Source organism: Brachyhypopomus gauderio, chromosome 17, assembly GCF_052324685.1.
Source record: "Brachyhypopomus gauderio isolate BG-103 chromosome 17, BGAUD_0.2, whole genome shotgun sequence".
NCBI lineage: Eukaryota > Metazoa > Chordata > Actinopteri > Gymnotiformes > Hypopomidae > Brachyhypopomus > Brachyhypopomus gauderio.
Window position 1 is genome coordinate 11368156 of NC_135227.1, and position 27545 is coordinate 11395700.

The 27545-nt window shown below is 44.9% G+C and overlaps 1 protein-coding gene across 9 annotated transcripts in view; it reads right to left on the reverse strand.

Annotated features, from left to right (window-relative positions):
* Window positions 1-27545, reverse strand: part of LOC143480353 (ryanodine receptor 3) — a 134076-nt gene that overhangs the window by 55433 nt on the left and 51098 nt on the right. For all 9 annotated transcript variants that reach the window (XM_076977982.1, XM_076977983.1, XM_076977979.1 and 6 more), the window contains 26 exons: window positions 26937-27117; window positions 26006-26141; window positions 24446-24541; window positions 24122-24240; window positions 21694-21827; window positions 21248-21489; window positions 20637-20829; window positions 19811-20027; window positions 17482-17586; window positions 15340-15443; window positions 14612-14695; window positions 14280-14439; window positions 13598-13745; window positions 12156-12358; window positions 11374-11548; window positions 10991-11199; window positions 10561-10760; window positions 9951-10017; window positions 9705-9865; window positions 9445-9610; window positions 6892-6978; window positions 6154-6380; window positions 5056-5860; window positions 4110-4310; window positions 2521-2623; window positions 1832-1960 (listed from right to left, as the gene is read on the reverse strand). In XM_076977982.1, the coding sequence (XP_076834097.1) occupies window positions 1832-1960; window positions 2521-2623; window positions 4110-4310; window positions 5056-5860; window positions 6154-6380; window positions 6892-6978; window positions 9445-9610; window positions 9705-9865; window positions 9951-10017; window positions 10561-10760; window positions 10991-11199; window positions 11374-11548; window positions 12156-12358; window positions 13598-13745; window positions 14280-14439; window positions 14612-14695; window positions 15340-15443; window positions 17482-17586; window positions 19811-20027; window positions 20637-20829; window positions 21248-21489; window positions 21694-21827; window positions 24122-24240; window positions 24446-24541; window positions 26006-26141; window positions 26937-27117 (4652 nt within the window). The remainder of the gene's footprint in view (window positions 1-1831; window positions 1961-2520; window positions 2624-4109; window positions 4311-5055; window positions 5861-6153; window positions 6381-6891; window positions 6979-9444; window positions 9611-9704; window positions 9866-9950; window positions 10018-10560; window positions 10761-10990; window positions 11200-11373; window positions 11549-12155; window positions 12359-13597; window positions 13746-14279; window positions 14440-14611; window positions 14696-15339; window positions 15444-17481; window positions 17587-19810; window positions 20028-20636; window positions 20830-21247; window positions 21490-21693; window positions 21828-24121; window positions 24241-24445; window positions 24542-26005; window positions 26142-26936; window positions 27118-27545) is intronic.

The following is a 27545-nucleotide window of genomic DNA, read 5'->3' on the forward strand; positions in this document are numbered from 1 at the left end:
GTTTTTCTGTACAGGCTCTTTCTTTATATTAAAGGTCCCAGATTTACAGCTTTCTTGCAGCAGTGGGTTTTCTTTGAACAGATTTGTGTGTAAATTTATTTGATGGGGTCCTAGGTGGACATGGACATGGCTTAGCCCCTGCCACAGAAGAACAATGACCGGCCCCACGCGGCTGGCAATGGCTGCAGATTTGTGAGCGGAGTGAAATAGGTGGTTAAGACCTGGAGACATGATAGTAGGCAGAAGAGCAGAATTAGAAATGATTAGCAAGCGGTTCTCCTTCTGACGGAGCTCCACAGAACTGGGTGTAATGTATGGGACAGAAGATATGGGAGTTCTAGCAGTAATTCTTTCTTTATGTGGGCCGAGCATTTACAGAGAGTGAGTGTTCTGCATGGAGTTTCAGTTGTTTTCCTAAGGAAACAGAATCTTCACTACTGGTGTGATGTCCTGCCAAGAGTGTGTGCTACCTCTTACATTAAAATAAGGTAACCTACAGTGCTTGTTATTTTTTTTTTTCATTTTCCCCATCCCCCTCCCACACACACACACACACACACACACACACACACACACACACACACACACTCACACACACACACACACACACACACACACACACACACACACACACACACACACACACACACACACACACACACACACACACACACACACATACACACACACACAACTTTATTAGAAATATTCATTCTCCAACTAGCAGTGACACCTATGTTTAGGTTTGTCAACATTGCAGCACCTAGTACACTCACACCACACACCACCCATCACCCATGTCACCACTAGCAGATTACTTTTCTCCATTGTGCATCCCATTTTAAGTCCTCCTACTAACGATAGAAAGTCCTGTAAAACCTAGTTCGGCTCTCCCTCCACCCTCCCTCCACCCTAGCCCCCCACTAGCTCTGCCCTAGGCAGGCTTCTTCACCCCTGCTCCCCTGAACGCAGCCTCAGATCTTCTGGGACTGGTCTCCCAGTTGTCTCAATTTTCCGACTGGTCACATTGTAACCAGATGTTTTAGTGTAATGGCCTCCAAATTCTTTAGCAGAATCACCCTAGAATCTCAAGGCCCATCCTAACACCTTTCTCCTGTTTGCATTCAAGACCCATCTTAATAACTTTCTCTTTTCCAAACACTCCATTTAATGCTCTTTCAAAAAAAATAGCACCCCCCCCCCACACACACACACACACACACACACACACACCACAGTATACAGTGACCTTGGGTCTGAGATAGGCACTATATCAATGAAACGTGTTGCCATGATCACTATTAGCTGTAGTACTGTAGATATCTGAAAATCTCCAGACAGTTGTACAGCATATGTTGTGTTGTGTGTTTGCCAAATGCTACAGCCACTCTCACAGCAAAGCCAAAGCCTGACCAAGGCAGTGCTATTACTCGCACGCAGCCGGGAAAGAGAAATGGATATGACCACTGCTCCACTGACCACAGAGCACATCAGTCTCTGTCATTTCCTCTGACCCCAGCTGCGCCTCCTAATACTCCGTCTCCCTTTCAGCCTCTTCCTCCATCTGAAGATCACATAAATAGTGGAGGCCACATAAGAGAGGCCGGGGCTTCCTCCTTACACACACGCCTGCGGTCTCGGCTCAGACAAACGTTGGGTTGAGATGCCCCCGGCACACTGCACATTCCTGCAGAGTGAATTAGGAAACCACGGCTGAACGGCCCGGCACCGTAGTGCAGGCAGCTAGGCTGGGACGTGCATGCATGTACCATACCGGGAAGGGAAGTGGTGGGGGGACCACACGCCGCTGGAGACACTGGCTGCTACTTACACGGGGCGGCCTCCTCTTTCTGCAGTGGCTTCTCTTTGTGTGGCTGTCCCTTGATTTTGTAGACCAGAGCTAGCAGACGGCCTTTGATGGATGTGTCCCGCACCTCTTCCTCCTCTTCCATGGGAGTACCTGCAGGAGGGCAGGAAGCAGGCAGCCTTTAGTGGACTCTCTCATTCCCTTTCCCTTCCCTTGTTCCCTGTCTTAAACCTTGAATGTGACACCACCATGAACGGATTGTGCAGCCATTATTGCCTTTGCATTGAGCCTCTACCCAAGGGGGGCCACAGGGCCTTTTAAATTACTGAGGACAACAGCTGGATGTCAGAGCTATCGGGCAAGGAACTAAGAGAAGGGATTATTCTTGCTAAAACTAGGAGGAGGAGCAGGGGGAGAGAAAACCATGGTGTGTGTTTGGCGGTACAGTAATAATGGCTGATTCTTTTGATTTGTCTAAAATATAAGTGCACCTAGGAAAAGGTACATTGTTTCAGTTAATGTTGTTTACTTTAGCATATGATTAAATGCTAATCTATATGAATATTTGTATATATTATAGTTGCTCATTTTTCAATATCTCACATTTTGCGATTACCCAATAATTATATTAATGGTAACAAATATGGTCTATATATAACATTAGAATATTAGTTTAGCTTGCAGACATCATGTAGGAGCAACACTTGTCTTACCACAATGTAGACGGAGCTCATTGTGAAACTCATAGAGCTCCTCCTGTATGTCTTCTGGGCATGGACAGTCCTCTCCCATACTGAAGTTCAGAAGCATGTTGATCTATGAGGAGCATATACATTATATTGCACAGCCAAGGGACTTCAGTGTTTCAGCATTGACGTAAACCATAAAAAGTGGCCAAAAACTAAAACAAGCTATCCTGCTTCTCAGTATTCATATAGTAAGTAGAACTGTTTGAACATAAATCAAAACAGAGAACAACCAATAAAACAGCACAGGAAAGCCTGACTACCACAGAAGCTCATATCTTTGGAGGCACATAAAAAACACAATTTAATTCTGCAATCTTATTTTAATATTAAAAAAAATAATAACATCAAAACATCCACCACCCATCCATCTTAAACGTGTGAAGCCTAACGTCTACTAGCACCTGCATCTACCACACAGGGTAAAAGTCGAATACAGAGGCAACCCTACTCAGCTACTTGTCAATTCCTTATTTCCCCAGAGTCTGAGTTAGTCAGACAGCTGAAGCCAGTGACAGAAGAATGTCAAAGCGAATGTGTCACCGCCTGAAGCTGTAATGACGAGATGGGAAGACGCTCCACTTGGGCAAAGACAGAACAGAAGCGGGAGAATGCCGTGGTGTGAACACCCCGCTCCAGGACAGCCGGCTCACACAAGTCCCTCAGGCCCGCCGACGCTCTGAAGGCGAAGCCGCGGAAGGATTTCAGAAGCCGACTTTGGAATGGCGGAGGGATCCCTGTGAACTTTGCTTTAAACTATGTCTGCGTGACTCCATCACAGACACATTGTTTTGCTGGCTGCCTGGGGGTGAATCAACATTAGTTGTTGATCACGTTCGAAGAGGGCTGCCTGTGCCCACTGACTTTCCGACCTGCATTCACCATGGACACGGCAGCGGAGTGACACGGAGATCTGCTTTTGCCTACATATCTGATAAACAACTAGACTGCAAATGATGCTGAAACAATAAGAATGGTGGATGTCATATGCTGCAGGAAAATTGCAGAGAGAGCACTGGTGAAGTAATAGCATTGCTAATCCTAATATCCTAGTGTTAATACCACATGCTCTCAGAACTGAGCTAAGCTTAAGGCCGGGGTTAGTTAGAAAAGTCATTTGGTGCCAGTCACAACCATTTCAGCAGGACAAGGCAAGCTTGTCTGCAAAGGGCCCATGGCTTCAGAGCAATCAGGAGGTGTTTCTACAAAGGGAAATGTGAGTAGTGCCAGGCCTCTCGATTATCTGTTTTTGTGCATGTATGGCTCCAATGGCCAAGAACTGAGAATGTATGTCTTCTGGAGGTAATGGCTTTGGGAAAAGGGTAGAATGCTTGGTGTAGGGAAAGGTGAACTGCTTCAGTGGTCTAATCTGATGGACGTTGACAAGAACATTAAAACCCACATCAGCGGGTTTAAATATGTGACATCTTCTTGGTCAGAAAGAAAGCCTGCGGCCCCACTGTCTATTTGCAGATAAGACTGGCCATCTTGGTTTTAGGGCCGTGTGGTGTCTGGAATGACTGCAGAGAGGTCACCCTTCAACATATATTTTTTACCTGCTCCTGTGGAGGTGACCGGAACTCTTTGGTCTTCTTGGCGGTGATGGCAGCTGACATGTTGAGAGCGAGCATGAGCTCGTTGTATCGGAACTTCTGGTTGTATTGCAGCTTTGACACGAAGCCGTCAGAGAAGGACACGATGGCTTCAATGCGGTGTTTTAGCTCGCAGTCACAGAAGTAGTGAAGTAGTTCACACATCTGGGTGTGTATTAGAGAAACAGTACAAACAAATTACAATCCCATAATTACAATCATTTTAGGTTCCATTAGGTTCCAAAGAAATAACACACATGATGTCATGATGTATATTACTATAGCTATGACTGCTGTTGACTGAAATCCAAACACTGATGAGTTGTGACAGAGGCTGTGGCGATGGAAGGCCTTGCTCCAGGGTCTGCCACTCTGGCTTTCTTGATGTTTGTATTTACAAATTCTACAATTTCTTACTTTTAAATATATTACAGAAATATTTTATTTTAAAAATATATATTATGTAATAAGTTTAAACATTCAAACTTACAAGTTTGAAACAAGTACAACAAATCTTTTCAGATAGTTCTGCAAAAAATATCAATTTATTCCAATATTTTATAAAATTGACACACATTTTTATGTTATAGGATATATGCTATCTATATAATTTATGCTTGTTTGTAACCATTTCCTAGTCAGTGCCTCCTTTCTAGGGGTCAGGTCTTTTGTGTTCTTGATTATGGGTTGACCCAGTTATCCTGTTCTTGCAAGTCATCAAAACTCTGCCTGTTTTGATGACACCTCATGGATTAGACCTAATAAACTCACTCAGCACACACTCCTTGGTGCCTCTGACTCCAGTACACAGGCCCTTAGGGTGCTATAAATGTAAGGAAAATGAGCTTTTATGCCAGGCCAGGCACTAACTAAAGGTCTGTTTACTCAGGCCACAAGTGTATCTTCCTACCTGCCGTTTGACCGACTCTGGCAGCGTCTTCTGCAGCAGACCTTTGACTGGCGGTTTTGCCTCTTTGGCCTCCTCCTCCCCGGCCTCCACGGCCTTCTCCTCCGCCCCAGTCACGCCCTCCTTCTCTGTGGCCTCGTCTATCATGTCCTCTCTTTGCTCTCCAAACACGATTGGCTCAATCAGGAGCAGGATCTTGTGAACATCCTGACTGGCCAGCACGCCCATGGTCAGCAACGTGCAAATCAGCCGTAAAATGGGCACGAACTGGTACTCCACGCTGCCCCCGACCGGGTCTCGGATGTGGTCCCCCCCGCCCTGGACGGCGTCCGTCAGCATGCTGATAGCTTTCTCTCTCAAGACTTCCAAGGGGATCTCAGGACTGTAGAGGTGTTGGTCACGTTTGGTGGTGATGAAGCAAGGTGGAGCAAAACTGAGCCGGGGTTCTAGGGAGGTGCTCAGCCCCACACCCGGAGGCTGGTGGCGTTTGGAGTCGTCCGGAAACAGCCGGATGCTGCGAGTCTCCGCCGTGACTGGGATGATGAACTCATTGTTCATCATGAGCCGAGCGGCTTTGGCCGTCTCCAGGTGGATGCTGATGAGCACGTTGTAGAAGCCTTCGCGCAGCATGCCGGACAGGTATTGGTTGTCGATGGTGTAGAGGAGCTGGGATTGGTCCAGGTGGCTACAGAGGGCGTGGGCTACACGAGTGTTGCCGAGGGCACAGAGGGCACAGTAGAGCTTTAGGGTGTGGTAATGGAACTTGCGCAAGTCTTCCTGCTCAGAGAGCTCCATGATATCCACACACCTGCACAATGAAGAAGAAACAGCCCTGTTTGTCTGTACAAGCAGTGATGAAATAAACCCACAGAAGGCATTCATGAGTCTAATGACCTTATTATGTCTGTCCAAAACTGCAATCATCGCTAATAATGAATGAAAATATATTAAGAGCCAGTTAGCATTATGCAAATGACTCCCCATTAGCTTTCATTAATTCACTGCAATAATTAGCCCCATTAGCTCTTTTAAGCGCAATGTTAGTTCAAGGTTAAACGTGTTGTTCATGAACTTGTGTTGTGCATGTGCATGTGCACCAACCGGTTCTCCTCTGGTATGTGCACAGCCAGCATCTGCAGGGGTTCCAGGCACTGCACCTGCCAGCCGTGCCTCTCGCTGACACGGGCCGTCTCCACGTTCAGGAACGTGTTGGGCATCCGGCTCCACAGCACCGCCTTGATGGTCTGGACGTCCAGCCGCGGTGGGCACTGCGGAACCGGGTTCTTGTGCTCGCTCTTAAAGACGGCTGATGACAGGGGCATGGCGTTCTGGGGAAGGAAGGTTGCCAAAAACAAGATGTTTGGGGCACAACGTCGCGGAATTAATGGTTGGTATAATGTGCCTATATATCAAAGGCCCTCTGTAAACAGAGAAGGGCAGAAAGCCAATGGTCACTCTTTGCTTCAGCATACACTGCCAACTCACAATGTCCTGGAGACTTCATCAAGTATTTTCATTCATCTACTATGGACGTACATGAGAGGGTTAAACATACAGTCAAGCTACTGAGATGAACAGAGGTGAGATGGGTCTTTATTAGCACCATCAGCATGTCTCGCAATATCCTTTCTTAATTTCCCATGGATATCAAATGCTATTCACTAGTGGCAGCTAGCCAACTTGTACATCTGATGGTACTGAAACAAAGAACTTAACTGGATGGCTTTAGGAATAACATTGTTGCCAGCAAGACCTGTTCGATTTTCTAACAATCATGAATCATACACATACATACACATATATAAGGGAGGATCTAACCTGTTATGAGGATGCACTAACCTTGATCTTGGTCAGCTCAAACTGGAACAGATTTGGACTGGTGGGCCGTACAAACACAGCAGGGAAAAGCTTTGTGTTGGGTTCCACCTGGTGAAAAGACACAACCCTTCCTGATATCCCCACTCTCTTCTATTAAGAGAAACCATCCATAACTACTAAGGTGCAGAAAAACAGGAGCAAAGGCTTTGATTTCTTATTCAACAGTTGCTGCACTAGCCAAAGAGGCCATGAAAACAAGACCACCATGTTGCACTGCCACCAGCAAGATACAAGGGAACCATTGTGAAACCACCTCTCCACTGAGTGCTAATCCAGTGAAAACCAGCAGTATTACGAGTCTCTCTTCTTTTGAGCTCTGCTTAAACCAATAGAAACTTAATCTGATTACAAAAAAGCTACACTTTCTAACCATTTTATTAAAAATGTTACTGTAAGTAATTTAAAACTAAGCAGATAAACAGAAAACAGCAGGGAGGTTCATGTAGTATGAATATACTAAAGTCTCCTTTCCTCAAACCTGTATTTCCTTTATTTCACAGTCAAACTGGAAATGTCGTCTGATTCTTAGGGCATGTAGGCTGTTTCCCACACTGGGTTATCAAAATGATAGCAATGGAAATCATGAGTGTGAGTGCCTTTAGTTTTTTATTGTTAACGGGAAGGAAATACTGTGGTTAAACTGTGTTTAAACTGTGCTCAAACTGTGCGCAGCTATCATCATGTGACCTACTGAGGGCCTTTTGAGGAAATAATGGTTTCTGCCTCCTTCAGTGAGGGGTAAATACTTAGTGATGTCATGATTATGCTGTAATAAATGACATATCAGTCTCCCAATCACACGAGGGGAGTGGCAGGTGTAAATCTTAGCGACACACGAACGTACAAATCAAATGTAGGCAAGATTTTAAACCTCTATTCATTGGTTCATAACTCATACTATGGACAAAATATAAAGGGCCAGACTTCAGATTCAGGAAATGTTTTGAACCACGTTGCTATAATGTCTTAGAGATGCCGTAGAGATATTAATAAAAACATTGATTATGATGCGCCGGCACCTTTGCAGACCTCTAACCTGGATGCTATGACTTGTGCTGTGCTGTTGCACAGCACTGTTATGCTATTTTCAGACTGGATTTGTGATGGTATCACATTGGTTTCCTATGAGTATTTCTATCAGCCTTTTTGCTGATAGCGACTCGATTCTAATATTGGATCAGTGCCATCTCTAAAGAAAAGGTCAACTTCTGGAGGAGAACAGGCCATGCCCAAGGAGGTCCTGGCAGAAGATTACCACCTATAATAGTGTGATAGTTATTAAATACAGAAATGATTAAACAGATATAAATTCAGTGTTGAACATCTGTACACGGTTGGGGGTGGTGTGGAATGGTATGTCAAAAGATTAAGAGTCAAAGCCAAGCAAGGAAGACAAGTGAGCTAAAGATAATTGCCTCGGGTAATGAAGCATTCAAGGTTAATGGACAATGACTTTTAAACTACAGCAGTATACTATATGCCAATGTACTTGGAATAAACAGCTCTGTCTAATTTCAATAATCAAGGCCCCTTTATTTATGAATCTCTACTGACTGAATGAGTCTTGAATTGAAATGGCAATGGCTTAAGGAGGTGTGGTCACACTACCCCTGTACACACTAATGCCATTTTAGGATAATCAGCACTGAGAAGCATGAATTTATTCTCTGTGATAGAGAGAAGAGAGAAACCAGGTGAGAAACCAGGTGAGATAATAAGACGATATGAGAGAAAAATATACACAGAGATAGAACCAGAGACACAGAGACAGAGAGAGAGAGATAAGAGGCAGACATAGGCAGAGGTAGAGAAAAGAGAGATAGGCAGAGACAGACAGTGATAAGTAGAGAAAAGAGAGAGGCAGAGACAGAGAGAACCCCTTCCTTAATGGGTAGGAGAGAAGCCAGTCATATGTTCGCTTGAGTTTGGCTTGCTCTGTGTAGTCTGCAAGTCTCATGTGGAGAACTGGACAGCTTGTAAGTATGATCCTGAGAGAAAGGCAGCCATAGTGACCTGCTCCTTCCCTCCGCTCCCACTCGAACACTGCAGCTGAACTGGGACTACTGGCCAATACTAAAGACTCTTCTCCTTAAATCATGAGAGAAATTGCATAGTCGATTAATACAGGTGTCAGTATTACTGGAACAAGCTGGCTTCAAATGCAGCAACAACAGTCAGGACCATCTAGTCAGGATCACTATCTTGAGGATGGCAATGTCTAGATGAAGAAGGGATAGTGGGACTGAGAGTAGTCATGGAGTGTGCTGGATGTTCATACCCAGCCATAAATGTCCACCAGTGCTACGCCAGATCCACAAAACCAACATAAGTCTTGATTACCACACTAAGTGTTGGGAAGGTTACTTACAAAAGCTTACAATATTATATACTACTACTGCTATAAATTCCATTTGCAATGCCCATATGCTAGCTGAAGGATAGCAATATTAAAAAATCAATGACTAAAACAAAACATTTCACAAAGTCATGCTGTGCCAGTGGGGAGAGTAATACCTGGTATGACGTTGGCAGCTCTTTGCCATTGACAATGAAGGCCACCATGCCAGTAGCCAAATCGATTAGGCAACCGATCTCTACGTCCACATTACTGCGGCTAGAGGAATGGGTCGCACTAATGATGTCCCCTCCCCACACCATATAGCAGTTACTCCTCTTTACGCTGTAAAACAAGGTTGGGTCAGTCTGATTGGTGCATACCCCAACCAATCACAACTAGCTGCTCTGAGGGAACGTCCAATGGCTAAGTGCTTTACCTCTCATGGACCCGGCCTCGCTCGTCCCCCAGTGTAACAGTCACCGTCCGGTTCTTGCTGAGGTTGAACTGGTTACTGTAGTAATGGTAGTCAGGTGTGACCCAACCAACCCACACGCAGGAAGGATCTTGACCAGCAAACACCCTGACCGAGTGATAGTACTGCGTAGCACATTAAAAACACATTACCACCTACAGTAAAATATACTTCTGCAAGGGGGCTATGGGTGAGACCCCAGCTACTTACAGTGGTTATGCTACTAAAGTCACATCTCCTCATGTCTTCTGTATGTTTCATGGATTTCACAGGATGTCTGTGAAAAAATACCAACAAATCTGTCTTGCAAAAACAGATGCAAAAAAATTTGATTGATATTCCATATCATCAGATATTCTGTATCTGTATCTGGAAGCAAACGGGTTTGCCGCAAATGAATTAGTTTAGCTAGTTCTGATTCTCTAAAAAGTGGTGATCAGTTCATTCTAATGCAGTTCACCCAAATTCAGATTTCTTTCAGATGTTTTATAAAATATAGGTACTGAAGTAAATACCTTTACATTACATTTACATTATACTTTACATTATATTAAACTGAAAATCAGCATAAGATATTGGAGAGCACGTTTGAGATTAACCTCTTTCTGCAGCATGTCAGCTTGTGCCAGAGTTTGAGATGAACCTCTGTGGTGTGTTAAATCTGTCTCACCTGTGACGTAGTTTGAGATGAACCTCTGTGGTGTGTTAAATCTGTCTCACCTGTGACATAGTTTGAGATGAACCTCTGTGGTGTGTTAAATCTGTCTCACCTGTGACGGAGTTTGAGATGAACCTCTGTGGTGTGTTAAATCTGTCTCACCTGTGACGGAGTTTGAGCGGCTCCTCGTCATGCACACCGTTCATGTCAGAGCAGGCGCTGCTCCTGAAGGTGGCATGGAACTCCACGGGCATGCTCAGCCGTAGGAACACCATGTCAGCGTTGCTATTCTGCGTCCCAAAAGTCTTGTGGGTCACTTTCAGACACGGGGGGCTGTCGACTGTGCCGTCGATCCGTGCAACCTGCAATTCAAAGAAAATCTGAATTATGGATGACCTTGATAAACTAGCATTGGGCAATATGGTTACAAACAAAGATCACATGTCTTCTTCAGACACATTTTTAGAATTGTACATTTTCATATTGCCAGTGAATGTATTAATACACGTTAAAGGGTCCAAGAACAGAAGCAACCAGCTGGATTTTGCACTTTTTTCCAGGGGGTTGGGTGGCAGAGGAATCTGGACATTACCGCAATGTGACAGTGATCTTTCGGCACATTGACGAAGGTAGGCAAGCGTTTGCTGAACCACATGGTGACCTCTCGGTTCATGTTGACAGCGAAGGGTTCGAAGCCCTCCTGCAGGCCGCACATGGTGTAGTACTTAAACGTGCTGGCGTCCTTCCCCAGGTTCATCCGGCCAACCTGTGAAAGCCCCAAGCTGCAGACTGGAATAAAGCCTGCGCCATGGAGATGACAGGATAGCACTCGCTGTTATAAACCTGCCTTATAATCCCAACGACGCATCACTGACCGGAGTCTAACGTGAACAACAAATGTCTGAATTGTTCATTCATTTGTCGTAACCATATGGCAGAGCGTGACTCCTTCAGAGCCCCTTCTGTCTCACTCACCGTCCTCGGTCTCAAAGTCAGTGAAGCAGAGCTCCGAGCCCTTGTTGGTGATGAGGATCTCCCCATTGAGGGTGAAGATCATGGACTTGTCCTCCATGTTGACCATGCAGCCCACCACATCGCCAGCACGCCAGCAGCGGCCAAACAGACGGCTCCCCTGGTGGAGGCGGTGGCCCTGGGGGAGAGACAAAGAATGAAAATATGTTCATAATGTTCGTAATCACTGGATTTGCATGTCTGAAAAAAGTTGTCTTGTCTTGGTACAGTAGAACACAGAATGTGTGAGTCATCAGTCACAAAATCCTCCCAAAAAATAAATAGTAACGGTGAAGTAATAGCAAAAAGACCAGCTCATACTTTCTAAAAAGCTAAGCAAAGAATATTCATTCCATTAGGTGTTTTAAGCATCAAACCAGCACTGATGTGGGTTCTGAAAACAGCTGGTGAAATGGAATGACAAATGTGAGGTCATATTAAGTAATTAACTTACACTAAAATATTATGTTATACTAAAACTGCTTGCAAATCATAAGATATATAGTTTTATATAACTAATAACTCATAATTAATGCTGAAAAACAAAACGTTCACATAAAGGATTGCAGGTCCCATAAGATCATATATGCCACACTAACTGCACTTTCTGATAAAACATTTTCAGTAAATATCAAATATGACATATGGAATCATGCATGTCCAAACAAAACAAAGTCGATTAGTCCTGCACCTCTGCTGACACACAGCGGGCCGCGTGCCCACAAGGCAGTGGGTCTGAATCTCACCCTGTAGCCATCGAACACATAAGCCTTGTCATCGGTGCCCAGCTCGATGTCGGGCCGCAGGCCCGGCCGGGCCCAGCCCACTCTCATGTCTCCGCCGGTTACCGCCTCAAACTCGAAGTACCACCTGCCCTGTCTCACGGCGTACGTCTTCTCCAGTCGGAAGAAGCGTATCTTGTCGATGCTCAGCCTCTCCACAACATGGCCTGTCGGGAGGGTTGGACAGGGAGAGGAGGTGCAGACAGTCAGATGAGGGAAGACTGATGTCACGGTCCACAAATACACCACCTGGGGTTGTGCAGCTGATACTGGAACTGCGTGAGGGTTCATGTGTTTGACTGACATACTGACACTCATCTGAGCCATACAGATTCACACAAAATGGATTGATGGACTCTTAGAGTAACACTGGCAGTGCAGTAACAGATCTAGCCACCCCTCCTTTTGTCTCACAAACGCAAACCAAAGCAACGTTTTAAAGCAACATTTCAATGCAACATTGTAATGCAGTCCGGGTCAAGGAAAAGGGTCAACCGCAAAGACAGCAGTGCATTTGAGTCCTGACTCAAGCCCTACGCCACCTCTCTGAGCAGTGGGTGTGTTTGAACACACATGTTGGAATTCTGGCCTCTCAGTCAGCTCTTAGGTTAGGGCCTGGTGAGACACACACACAGAGACATCTCGAGCTGTGTAAAGTAATGCCAGCATTGTACAAAGGTCAATGAAAAGCTTACTGTAAGTGATTGATTATAGAAGGCCAGCAACTACAACAAATATCTTAACAATTAGGTTTAGGGACTTTGGGTTCCATGACAATGCCAGATGGCTGATGAGGAAGGCAGAAGATCTGGTCCACTGAGGAGCCCTGAGACAGGGGACTCCATCCCTAAATACACCCGTGAACCAAAGCTTGTACTTAATAAGCCTTGTAAAATTATTTTCTAGCAGATTTTTTGGTAACATCAGATTATGCAACCATTTCTACAGTGTAGCTGAAAGATTAATTATACAGTAGTACAGAGTAATATTGTGTAAAGACATTGATGCTCTATGTTTACACTATGACTTATCTAGATGTATTAACAATGTCATCCATTATGTGAGTACCAGGGCATTATTAAATATTTTTGCTCAGAATTAATATTCCACTGTAATTAGTGCAGACATACTGCAACAGTGATAATGTAATATAAACCGCAACCAGATTTTCTTTAGACATAAACTCATTATGACATTTTCTTCACATACATAAATTTCCATATCATAGGCTGATTAAACTCTATCGTTCTAAAATAATATTTGAAGTTATCCATTTTGGCATCAGCACATCCATTCCTGTGACACACTCAGCCTATATGATTGCTCCCTAAAGAGCAAGCGCACGGTGGTTTTAAGTGGATTTGCATAAGCGTCTCTGTGTAATGAAACACCCCTGAGGCACCCACCGCCCTCCTGGTCGGGAGGCTCGATGTTGTAGCCGTATCCGATAAGCGTGCGGATGGCCTCGCGGAGACTGTCCCGGTTTGACTTCTTTGTGCGCTCGTCGAGCAGAGCATATGGTACCAGGCGAGGGTTTCGCTTGCTTTTTACATCCTGCAGAGATTAACATTGTGAGAGACGGAGACAGTGAGACAGACAGAGAACATGAGTGAGACTGAGAAACAGAGAGAGAGAGAGAGAAAGGCAGAGATAGAGGGGGAACAAGAGTGAGAGAGACAGTGAGATAGATGGAGAGGCAGAGAGAGAGAACAAGAGCAAGAGAGAGAGAGAGAGAGAGAGAGAGAAAGAGAGAGAAGCAGTGCTTGTACATTCTAATCTACAGGATGGCAGTCTAAGCTGCAGTTCACTATGCCTGGCCTGGCAACGCTCTCGCCTAATTGATACATTAGTTGGTTGTGTCCAGTCGTAATCAGTCATTAAGTTTCTGATACCATTGCACTTCAGATGTCCAGTCCTTCCCTGGACTCGTACTGGGGAAATGGGAGTGCTGGTAGAAAAGTAGTAGAAGTTCTGACACTGATGTTCTCAAAACTTTACAGGGATCCATAAAGAACAGAACCGAGAACAGGAGGCGCATGCTGATGTTATGAAACAGCGCGGTGGTTGGAGCTGGGAGAGGCGGCTTGCCTGCTGTATGCCGTAGGTCCAGCCCTGCTTGATGCGCTCTTTGGCCCAGACGTTGTGAGCGTTCTCCGCCAGCCTGTCCACCAGAAGCTCCTGGCTAGGGGTCAGCTTCACGTCGGACAGCTCCAGTGGAGTGGGTTTGTAGCCATTGGACATCATGTAGCTTTGCAGACACATAGGACACAGAATAAAATTATGAAACGGTGGAAAAGACAAGAAAAGGGCATCATTTGTCCACCACTGATAACACAATACATATCGTTAGCAGCACTGACTTTATACTTCTTTCATTCTGTTTATATATTCTTATATATATTATATTCTGTGAGACTTACTTCTTGGGGAGTTTGACCTTCTGTAGCTCTTCCTCAGCACTGACGTTGACCTGAACCATGTGACAGCCCACTGCTAGCAACGTCCTGCCCAACAGAGAGACCGAAGCAGATGAGCGTTCTCCCCAAACCCCTAGCACTGCACCTCCTTTCACAACCTGTTGAGACCTGCACCAGACCTACTGCTGAGTCTGACTTACAAGAGTGGGGAGCCCTGGCACTGAGGCACAGGGCAGTAGCGCACGGCAGGACCTAGGGGGCGCTACAGGACGAGGACCCACTTTAAGTAGTGTATCTGTGAGAGGGCCAGTTGAAGTTTGTTCTTAACAGAAGATCTGACAGCTGATTTGAGTCAAGCAAAAAACGACCATTTAGATAAAATAATCCTTTTAAGTGTGTCTGATAGAGAGTGACATGGAGAAGGTGGAGGGTTGTGCTCTGTGGAGTATATGTGTGTTTGATCTACCTGAGTGTGTGTGTGTGTGTGTGTGTGTGTGTGTGTGTGTGTGTGTGTGTGTGTGTGTGTGTGTGTGTGTGGGTGTGTGGGTGAGTGTGTGTGTGGGTATGTGTGTGTGGGTATGTGTTTAATTAAATACTCCAAAGAAGTGCAAAGACACACACATACTTAGAAGTGCTTTGAAGTGCAATCACAAAGGATGGTGACAAATGTACGCACACACACACACACACACACACACACACACACACACACACACAGAAAGAGAGCTTACTTCAAGGTCTCTGTTGACATCTGCAGGTTGTAATTCCTCTCTGTTTCAGGCAATTTGGAGAAATCCACCAGGCAGGGATGCTGTCTCTTATTATCATCCCTCATCTGGGGAAGGAGCGCACAGCGAGACATTATGGCACACTGGGTGGCCTGCGTGGGACTGGAGACAGGCTACATGTGGCAAAGTGATATCACAATACTGGAGACAACCATAGCAATCCTGAAGCTACCTGGAGATCATTAGAAAGGAGGGAGGAGACAAGAACATGAGGCCATTATGGATGTTTCACACACACACACGCACGCACGCACGCACACACGCACAGACACACGCACAGACACACAGACAGACACACGCGTGCGCACACACGCACGCACGCACGCACGCACGCACACACACACGCACAGACACACGCACAGACACACGCACAGACACACGCACAGACACACACACAGACACACGCGTGCGCACACACGCGCACACGTGCACACACGCACTCCCATACAGGTATACTTGGGAAAGAAGTGATTTTTCTTGGGGACATGTCATGAATGTAAAGGAAGCATGGGTAAGTCTGGAATACTAAATGTATCCAGTGAAAAAAAGAAAATTCCTGACTGGGACAGCTTATGTCTTTGCTTACTGCCTGGTTAGAATTTCTACAGACACACACACACACACACACACACACACACACACACACACACACACACACACACACACACACACACACACACACACACACACACAGCTGTATATGTGTCAGGAAGCAGGCTGGACTGGCATCAGTACAGTACGTGTACAGACTTGAGTGTGCTAACATGTCAGCTGCCCTAGACGTGAGCCCACCTGCTCATCAGGGATTCTTCCTGTCCTCCACACGCTCTAAAATAAACTGACACTACAGTAGCGCACCTGCTCCGAAATGCTGTATTCATTTTGCATTAAAAAAAATGAGCATTTGTAACAGGTGACTTACAGGTGTCATTGCAGCTTTAATGAGGGACAGAACCTGCCCTTTGCTCGGAGGGCGTAAGACTGCAGAATGCAAACAGAGAAGCGAATCCCAGTGCACTACACGAGTGAGCCAATGAGAGTGCAGCGTGTAGCCCATTCCCACGTGGCCTGGTGACTGCGGGAAGCAAATGGAGGTCTGCGTGTCTGGAACGGAGGGGGCGGGAGGGCAGCGGCCACACCAGACGCGTGTCAGACCGCCGATGAATGAGGAGGAGGAGGAGAAGGAGAAGAAGAAGGAGGAGGAGGTAGAGGAGGAGGAGGAGGTAGAGGAGGAGGTTTGAAAGAAGGAGCATGGTGATGCGCAGGTAAATACGACCAATCGATCACATCAGCAGCACAGACAGACTCCAGTCTGCCACCCACTGTCACGGTTCTGTCTGTGTGGGTCACGGCCCAATCGGCTCTCACAACCAGTACGTTTTACCACATGGTAACTGCCAATAGCAGTGACTTTGTAAAACATGCAGGCCTGGTTGTAGAGATTAGGCGATTGAGACTTGGAGAGCAAGCAGACTGAGCTACACCAATTCAGTTTAGTTCATTATGGAAAATCTCCCAAACCTTATAATCTGTTTGGACACAAAAGCCACACAATCCCAAACAAAAAGTGCAAAAGCAAAGAACTTTGATACCTTTTATATTTGTACATTAAACACATGCTGTTTCTACTGAGCCCTTTTGTTTTAAGTGAAGCAGTTACATTTGGAACATCATTCACACACTACATGGCTGAAATAATAACTGAATTGACTAATCTACATATGGAAGCTGAAATGGACACCATAATGATGTGTTTCAATAGCACAATGAAACCAAAGGATCAAAATGATTAATTCACTTACCCTCTGTTTTATTTGAACAGCAAATTATAAAAGAGAAAGCACAATGACGCACTGAACAGACTTTTCCTACACATTGACGATGACTAAGGTAAAAAATAATATTTAAAAAATGTTACCTGTCATGTAATAACTAAAGATCTCATTTGATATGTGTATGGGTACTTTAACTCGATAGTGGGTCTTGTGTATGATGTGTATGGTGTGGTCAGAACTAAGATGGCTATGTGTTAAAATGCTATGGCCCATATGCTGTCGGTATGCGGTCCAGACAGGGAGGCGGTACCTTGCCGTAAGACCAGCCCAGTTCAATCTTGTTCATGGCCCAGAGCTCATGGATGTTTTCGGCCAGCCTGTCACGCACTTTCTCCAGGTGCAGAGGCATGACGACCTGGGACACATTAAAAACGAGCTTTTGCCTGGAGTCATTTATTATATTCAATTATTGTTTAGCATTAATCTTTTGACTGCTTATGATCTATTGATTCATTTTTCTTCTCCATCCATCCACTTTAAGCTGCTAGCATTTTACCTTTACAGTAAAGGCATTTTACTTAAGGATGATGTGGATTTGACTTTGAATGGATGTAATTGCCCTTTTTACCCATCAATCTACACTTAATCACCCATAATGAACCCATAGTGAAAAGATCTGAAAATCAAAAAAAAAAAAAAAAAAACAAAATGGTAGCTTATTCACAGATGTATTCAGTCCGATTATTCAGTACTTTGTAGAAGTCCTTTTGGCAGCAATTACAGCTGCGAGTATTCTTGGATACATTTCTTGCAACACCTGCGGCATCAAGGAGTGAAAGGGCAGACACGAACGCTGAGGATCGCGAGATTTATTAAAGGGTATTTCAAAAACAGGGTCATAGAGTCAGGCATTGGTCAAGTCCGAAAAGGAGTGCGAGATATTAACATAACCGATACGTAAAGACATACTGAAATACAAAAACAGCAACATTAACAAGACTCAGACTAAAACACACTAGCAAATGGAACTGTATAAAGAAAACATTCAAACATTCAACAATGAACAGCAACACAAAATTCCAAACACAAGGATTAAATAGACCAAACGAGCAACACATGATTCCAATAACGAGAGTGCCGGGTTTCAAAACATGAGGAGGGACTACGAATACACATGGGTAAACAAACAAAACATGCATGATTGACAGCTGGGGGAGGGGCTAACCGTGTGACACTTTGCCCTCCTGGATTTGGGAGTTTATCCCATTCTTCATGGTAGATCTTCTCAAGAGCTCTCAGATTGCTGTGAAGTGGCATCTTCAGGTCTCTCCACAGACGTTTATAGGTTGAAGTGTGGGTTTGAGCTGGGATACTCAAGGACATTCAGAGATTTATCCTGAAGCCACTTACTTGCTCGTATGCTTCAGGTCATTGTTGTGTGTAAAGGTGAACTGTCACTCTTATCAGAGATTGTGTTTGCTCTTGAGGAGGATTTGGTGAAGGATGTTCTTAAATTTGTTCTTCTCTCTGAGATGATGCCGCCATGGTTCACCATTGGGGTGATATTAGCCAGGTGATGTGCAGTGCCTGACAAAGTGCTTACTGTTCTGCCCAAAAAGTTCAAGCTTCAGATATATATGACTAGAGAATCTTTTTTGGACGTTGCCAGGATCCCTTACATGTTGTTTAGCAAGTTCCAAGGTGGTTGTCATACGAGATTGTCATACGGGGTTGTCAAATGGGCTTGTCAAATGGGCTTGTCATACGAGTTGTCATACGGGGATGTTATATGCCTTCTCCTCAACAGTGGCTTCCTTCTTGCCACTCTGCCATAACCACCTGATTTATGTTCTGCAGGGTGTGCAGATAGTTGATCGTGGAGATCCACAGACAGCTCCATAAACGTCATGGCTTGGTTTTTGTGCTGGCAGTGTCAGCCCTTAAAGACCCAGGTGTGTTCTTTTTCAAATTATGCCCAATTAAGTGAAGTCACAACAAGTGAGTTCTAGACAAAAGGAGGTCAAATACGGAGCAACCTGCACCTGACCAGGATGCACCTGACCAGGACGCACCTGACCAGGATGCACCTGACCAGGATGCACCTGACCACCACCTGCAGTGCTTCTCAGTATGGGAGACTAGTGTAGACTTATAGGTAAAATAGGCAACTGTATCCATTCAAAATCAAACCTTTAAAAATAGCAACATATAAGGTACTGGATGCTTTCACAAACCATTGTATTTCTCTACCAGACAGAGGAGAGTTTAACCCCAGTGTAGGAAGATGAGAACAGAAAACATTCACTAAGCTGAAACATGTGAAAATGATATAAACATGTTTAGATCTGCTAGTTTCCACAATATCAATAGGCCACAGTGTATTTGTCTGTGCATGTGTGCGTGAATGTGTGTGTGTATGTTTGTGTGCATATGTATGTGTGTGTGTGTTTGTGCCCAATAACCACCATTGAAAGCACATCTGAAAGCAGCAAATGAAGCCCCTGAACATCCAAACATCTACCAGATCAGATTGTAGCAGATATTCCTAGACTGTGTGTGTGTGTGTGTGTGCGTGTGTATGCGCGCGCATGTGTGTGTGTGTGTGTGCGTGGGGGACATAATGCGTCATCTCGTGTCACCTGAGAGGTGTCCACAGGTGTGGGGATGAACGAGGCCTGTGACAGGACGTGCGTGGTGCCCAGCAGGTCCCGCACTCCGTCCATGTCCCTCTTGTACTCCTTCACTGGCTCCACACGCATCTTCTCCTTGGGCTGCAGCGCCTCGTAGCATGGGGCGTAGCCCGACGGAGGCAAGAACTTGAAATCTCCGTGGCGACCACCCAAGAGGAAACGCACCCTGCCGAGCAGAACAGCTGCGTTACCTGCTACGACCTCGTCTCAGCACCGAGGACTCGGGTGCGCGGAGAACCGACCCGCTCACAGCGTGCATCAGTGGACCACAAACTACTGATGCACAGCCATTTTATTCTGTTAAATTGGAGATATCTATCAGAGCAGGGACAGAGAGACACGCTGATAAAAGGAACCTCTGGTCACAATCAAAGACCTATTCTCAATACACCATCGAGGGACATGTCCGTGATAGTCCCGTAATGATTCATCTCGTCTTTGTTCTGATCTTATTATCCTCTCCGCAATGGCCCATTTCTGATTTCCTGGAGTCACTTTGTGCCAAGAAGGACTTAAAACAAAATGGACAGAAGTGAATTAAAGATGCGGTTTGCCTGCCAGGTGCGTGTGGAGTGACTGTGGTGCCCGTCAGGCCTGTTTTCAGGACCCAGGGCGAGAACATAATAAGTAGTCTAGAACGACATCTGTTCCTTGGAACTGAACTGCTCTTAGTGTAGCAGGTAAGGCCAGCAGCACAGGCACAACAAAAGGAGTCAGTCAAACCAGAAGGTTGATATTTCCTAGGTGGGGGTGGGGGGGGGGGGGGGGTCCATACCTGACCCCGGCTGAGAAGCTGACTACGGGGAAGAAGAGGCCATCCGTGTTGAAGCTCTCGAACATGCCCTGCACGGGCTGCCCGTTGATGCGGAAGGAGATACTGGGGGCAGTCAGGTCCAGGCAGCAGCTGACAACGTCATCTGAGGTGAGAATGTGCTGGTTCACTGAAGCCACGCGCCGATGGATCCGCCCTGCAGCACAAACACACGTCTGTCTGAGACCATCGCACACATCTGTCTGAGACCACCCCACACATCTGAGACCACCGCACACATCTGTCTGAGACCACCCCACACATCTGAGACCAATACACACACATCTGTTTGAGACCACCATACACATGCCTGTCTGAAAACACCACACACATGCCTTTCTTAGACCACCACACAACATCCACAGCATGCTTCCTCAGACTAGCAATTGTAGTGTTACTGCCATCTACTATGTGAGAAGGCTCAGAAACTTCTGGAAGGTGTTAGAAGGGTGATAAAAGAAACACTACAAGACCCCAGTGCTAAATTAACACCTGCAGCATTCATATACTGGTCACTATTGGCATTCATTCAACATTGTAATGTAATAATATACATATTTACATTCAAAACAGACCTGACCACAAGTGAAGTCCATCAAAGCCATACGAGTAGAGGTCGTCCCCAACCCCGTTGCCCCCCCAGCCTTCTCCGCCCCCAGGGTACGGGGCGTAGCCTTTGGTGGAGGCCCACCCCACTCGCAGGTGAGAGGGCTCGCTGGTCACAAAGTACTCCACCTGGTCAATCATCAGTTCGAAGTACCACTTCTTATACTGAGCAGAACCATCCCTCACACCCAGAAAGATGTTGGGTCTCATACTGCAGATGAAATGGAGGAAGAATAAAGACTCCCATACATCACACTCCACTTTAAATGCTATAACTGTATTTTTAGTTATTCCTAGAGCCATTGGAAAAGGAATGCAGTAAAATACGTAGCTCTATAACAGATGTTGCATATAAATGAAATAATGAGATCACACATTAACAATGAAATAATGACACTAAGTAACTACTGTTTACCTTTGGACATCATTGACCAGTCGTGTCTGGAGTAACAGGTCTCTCTTTGGGAGAAGGTGATCACAGATGAGGTTCTGGTTGGCCCTCACTGCCACTCCGTTGCAGACACAGAGAGAGCAGAGCACATCGAGGATCTGGGCACAAACATAAGGCAGGCAAGGACATTACTCACTCACTCACTCACATGTGAGGTGGCTGCAACCGAGCACGCCCTGAGGAAAGAACTCATTAATGTGAACGAGGATGTGGCCGCGTTTGGGCGTGTTTCGTCTCTTGGAAGGTCAGTAAGGGAAAGGCAGACAATACATAATATATTGCCTAAGTGTACTCTTCAGTATGGTCACAACAAAAACATTCTAGTATGTCACTTAGGAGTAATTTATCAATGTTGAAGTTCAGACTGCAGTCCGTCCAGCAGCCAATCAGCTCACTGGCCCCACCTCCTGCCCAGACATGGGGGGTCTGATTGAGGCATGACTGAAGGGGAGAACTAAAGCCAGACCCACTTGTTTCAAGGGCCCTGTGTTCAGCCAAGCAGACAAAATGATGCACTGAAAATTATTGCTGTTACTTCATATTGACAGTGCCTACAGCACCTCAGGCTTATGCAGGCACCTCAAACTCAACACCTCAAAGAGCTTCTTCTCCTTACCTGCTGTGCTGGCGTGCCTCACGATGCTGGATATGCACAACCTGATCAAATGTGTTGCTCTAGGAAATAATAAAAACCACCTCGCCTCCATTCAGTGTTCTTATCTGCCAAGCACTATTTTCATAGTCAAGCACTGCATGTTCATATGGGATTTGCTGAACATCCAGCACACATCAGTATCCAGCCCTGCAAGGTTCATAATTGTTGTCCTACGTGATGGATTACAGGAAAGCTACACAAAGCATTGTATTTGCAGCAGTGGTTTAAAGGGGTGTGAAGTCAGTCAATACGTTCAATATATATATTGACTATATACACACATACACATATAAAAATACACACACGCACACACACAGGCCCATAAATATTTAGACAGTGACACAATCTTCATAATATAGGCTCTGAATGCCACAACATTGGATTTGAAACGAAACAACTGAGATGCAATTAAAATGTAGACTTTCAGGTTTAACTCAAGGGGTTGAACAAAAATCCTAGGAAACGTTTAGGAGTTGTAGCTATTTTTCTACAAAGCCTTCTTAGTAGAAGTTCAAAGGTGCTCAAATGTAATTGCACAATTATCCCAGGTGTTATTTCATGGACTGCATGGGCTATCCCCTGGCTATTCCACCATCAATTAGGCAGGTAAAAAGTCTACAGCTGATTCCAGGTATGGCATTTACATTTGGAAACTGTGTTGCTGTGAACCCACATATGGTCAAAGGTCTCAATGGAACTAAAACAGACCAGGTGAAAAAAGAAGAAATCCATCAGTGAGATAGCAGAGAGAGAGAGAGAGAGAGAGAGAGAGAGAGATAGAGAGAGAACAACACAAAGTCTCCAGGTCCTTCAACAGCTGCATATATATCTTGATATATATGTCTCAATATATATATATATATATATATATATATATATATATATATATATATATATATATATATATATATATATATATATGTCTCAATATATATATATATAGCCAAATGTTGACCCACCCACCCCATGCCCATATGTCCCCATAGCTAAGCCTTTCATTTGTAGTGATACAATAATCATTCTAATTTATTTATTTATTTGGGTTTCTCTGCATCTCCATCATAGCTCTCAAGGTTCCACAAATGTGTATTATTGTGATTTATTATTCAGTGTTTTTAAACAAAACAAAAAGATAAATGAAACATTAGATTTAAAAGAATAAAAGGTATTGGGCAAAAACCTTACATTAAGGGTACCATTACATTATATTTAAGCCATTTTTGCTATGTTGATAAAAAAATATATAGGTAAGAAACACCAATACACAAAAACGTTCTAGAAATTGAGTTTTCTTTTTAAATTGAAGTACTCTTCAAATTTATCTTGGGATGATGGGATGAGAATCTCATTAGTTCTCCATATTCTGCAGTGATCTTATTTCCCTATAGACTACACAGGTTTCTCTGTTCAATAACCTTACAAATTTGCCATGAAATTGGTTTGCGATGCTGCGGAAATGGTAATTAATAAAGGCAACCTTTCATCAGGGCTCCACTTTGATGCTGACAGCAGACCCCCCACCATCATCATCTCTTCTGCAGCGCCACCAGGATCTCGTGATAGTCCCAGGTGGGTTAGGATCAGGTTTTTGTGGTTGTTTTTTTCAATCCACTAAAACCCAATGAAATCAGCCTTGTTCATTAATCCCTCACGGGGGTTTAATACAAGCACCCAATTTACCAACCGGTCAGCTAGCCAAAACAGTGGCGCACGCGCACGCAGACAGGGGGCGCTAACCTTGTGGTTGCGGCCGTGTTTGTACAGCAGTGCGATGATGGACTTGATGTGTCCTCTCTGGATGATGTTCAGTGCCTCCGGGCTCTCGATTAAGATGCAGTGCAGCACCTCCAGAATCCCTGAGGTGGAGTGACGGCCATTACAGCCCAGCATACGGCAAGCAGGAAGGACAGAAGACAGCACACGATGGGCTTCATAGAGGGGCTGCAGTACTTCAAAGCACATCAGTTATCAGCAGAACGGTAATGACGGGCACGAAATGCATTCAGCCCTGCTGTCCATTGGTTATGATTGTTTATGACTGCTAAGTAATGGCGGCCCTACCTGAAGACGACTCCAGTCTCTCCAGTTTGCTGACCAGCCAGTCCAGGTTGTGGGAGAACTGTGTGCAGTTGTTTCTGTTCCCTCGAATCAGAGCAGCTAAAAATAATAAGAATCAAAAAAAGAATTAAAAAATCATGCTTTTAAATAATAAAATTAAAATCAAGCCATTACCTAAACCCCAGATCACTTGATCAAAAACAAACTCTCTTAAGCTTATTACCTTATCGAAAAATGTGCTAATACCCATATTGCATATTTTCAAATGTCACTCTCCTCTCAAGGGCAGAAGACACATCCGAAGACACCTCCACTTTCATGTATATTAATGGCAGTGTGTCTTATAGAAGGGGGGATGGTGTGGTGATGTTGATGCCAAGTGACCTGACAGGGTCACCTAGCTCAAGCAGCCGGAGGGAAGGAGGCACATCCTGAATCCGGAGAGTGAGCCGGAGAGTGAGCCAGAGAATGAGCCGGAGAGTGAGCTGGAGTGTTCACCAGCATGTGTGTGAGTGGGGGGGGGGGGGGGGGGGGGGGGTGGGGTTATCTTGGGGGATATTGTGCTTTTTTATGAGGAAGAACCTCAGCAGGTATCAACAGTGTGTGTGTGTGTGTGTGTGTGTGTGTGTGTGTGTGTGTGTGTGTGTGTGTGTGTATTGTGTGATTTTTTTAATCATTACAGATTGGACAGTACACTGCAAGGTCAAATTCCTTCAAAACCTGGAATAATGGTCTGAACTATGCAGAGCAACATAGAGGTGGATCTAATGAGGTCTAATAGCTTTTAGAGTGCCAAGGAGAATTAACCATATGACACACAACCTACATTCAAAATGTCTTTTTTGCCAGTCAAGTACCTTAATATCTCAATAATAAAAAATAGCCTCATTGTGCTACCATATGGCTAAATTACATTAATGGCCCATCAAGAGGTAAATCAATGCTGTGCATCATAATTGGAAGTTGTTAATATTGAGTTTAACCTGGTTTGCACTCACTCTTGTACGCAATACTGCATGCAACATTCAACATCTTATTATTTTATATAATATTCTATTTTTTATATGTCATATCAATTTCTACTTAATCTCAAGAAGTTGTCAGATTCACTGGTTGACTTTTAAAAACTAGAAGCATCTTCGATGAATGGGGGCTGTATTTTGTATTCAGAGTCACAGCCCCACTCGAGTCCCCATATGAGTTTAGTGGATTCAGAAAAGCCTATAAAGGAGACCTCAGATAAATCACAAATAAATCAGTCACACAGCAGGATATGGAATAGGTACTGCCAACTCTGCCAAGAGGTGGATAAAACACTAATGAACTAGTAAAACCACTCCTAATCCATTTAGAAAGTTAATCAAAGTACAGCTGTGTGTGTGTGTGTGTGTGTGTGTGTGTGTGTGTGTGTGTGTGTGTGTGTGTGTGTGTGTGTGTGTGTGTGTGTGTGTGTCTGCACAAACATATATTTTACACTTCACTCTTGAACAAAAGCAGAACTAGCATTCTGGGTAATGTGCGGGCCGGTGCAGAAGTGAGGGTCAGACGTCTGGGCTGCCTCACCCAGCAGCGCGTAGAGCAGGTGAAGAATGTCCTTCCAGGCCACACCCGCCTCCTCCCCCGCACACTCCCCGAAGTGAACCGCACTGTTGTACACGCTCAGTCGGTCGATGCAGTCCGACACCAGCGTCAGCATCCCCTAGGACGCAGAGCGAGAGATGGGGGGATGAAGAGGGAAGAGAGAGAGAGAGAAAGAGAGAGAGAGAGAGAGAGAGAGAGAGAGAGAGAGAGAGAGAGAGAGAGAGAGATTTCCTCTGGCACACTAGCCACGTGTGCCCTTTTACCCAGAGTGCACTGCTTGCACTGAGGTGAGCCCTGGGCTTCTGGGACTTTGTAATCACAGAGCACACAGAAAATACAGGATCTGCTGAAGAGGGTTTACAGCTCTTCACTGCTGGTCATCAGCACTGCAGCAAGAATGGCAGGACCAGACTGAATACAAATAAAAAGGAGGAAATAGAATTCTCAATTGTTAATTAAATGGCTAGAGATTCACAAATACTAATTATGAATATGGAAATTATTCAGAGAAACCATTAATATAGCCCATTCAATTAGTGTAGCAAATCATAACTGCCCTATTAGTATAATTTTAGAAACGGGCCAGGAATTATCTGAAATGTATTTTCTGTGAAATGTGTCTGAAACATTTACTTTGCTGAATAACCACTAAAAAGGGCTGAGATGGACGGGGTGAGCCAATCACTAGGTGTGGTCTGAGCTCAGAAGCAGGCCAGGACCAAGACACAAGAGGAAAGCCCCCGACATCTCATAACTGACAACAACAACTGTCAGTTGGAGTACAGACATCAGCCATCTCACCCACAGCTAATAAAACCGCCCTAAACAGAAATAACCCTAAACAACACACAACACAAAAATCAGAGAAAGACAGAATGGTGGGTGTATCTGAGGACGTGCTGATGGAGCCCACCTCCTGCTTGAAGAGGTTCTGCCGGTTCTTCAGCGATCGAAGTTTAATCTGCTTCTCCTCATGCTCCAGTTCAGCATCAGGCAGCTGGAAATAGGTGATGAGGTCCTTGAGTGTCTGGAGGACCTCCTCGATGGGGAGGAGCACGGCCATACGATTCTTCCCAGTCAGGCCATCCAGGTCCCTGAGAGGAGAGTTGAGCAGTTATCTCCACAAGTGGTGGGAGGGGCCAGGCACCAGCACCAACTGACTTTAAAGCACCCCAGACCCAATCAGGCATAAAGCACCCCAGACCTAATCTGTCTTGAATTTACTAAAATTGAAAGAGGGTAGAATATAGCTCAGATATTAATTATGAAAACAACCAGAAGAGGCACATTATTGACAACTGTTTCTGTTGATTTAAACTATATAATCACTGGTTCATCCACAGTAATGGAAGCTTCCCAGGGTGAATAAGCACCCGCTGGCTTTAGTCTGAAGTGTAATAGCTGTTCATTATGGAATAGCACAAACGCATTTCCTTTGTAGGGTAATAAAAAAACTTGGATGGCACTTGATAAACACCATGTTCATCCATGCAAAACAGATGATGATTCATCTGCTATAAAT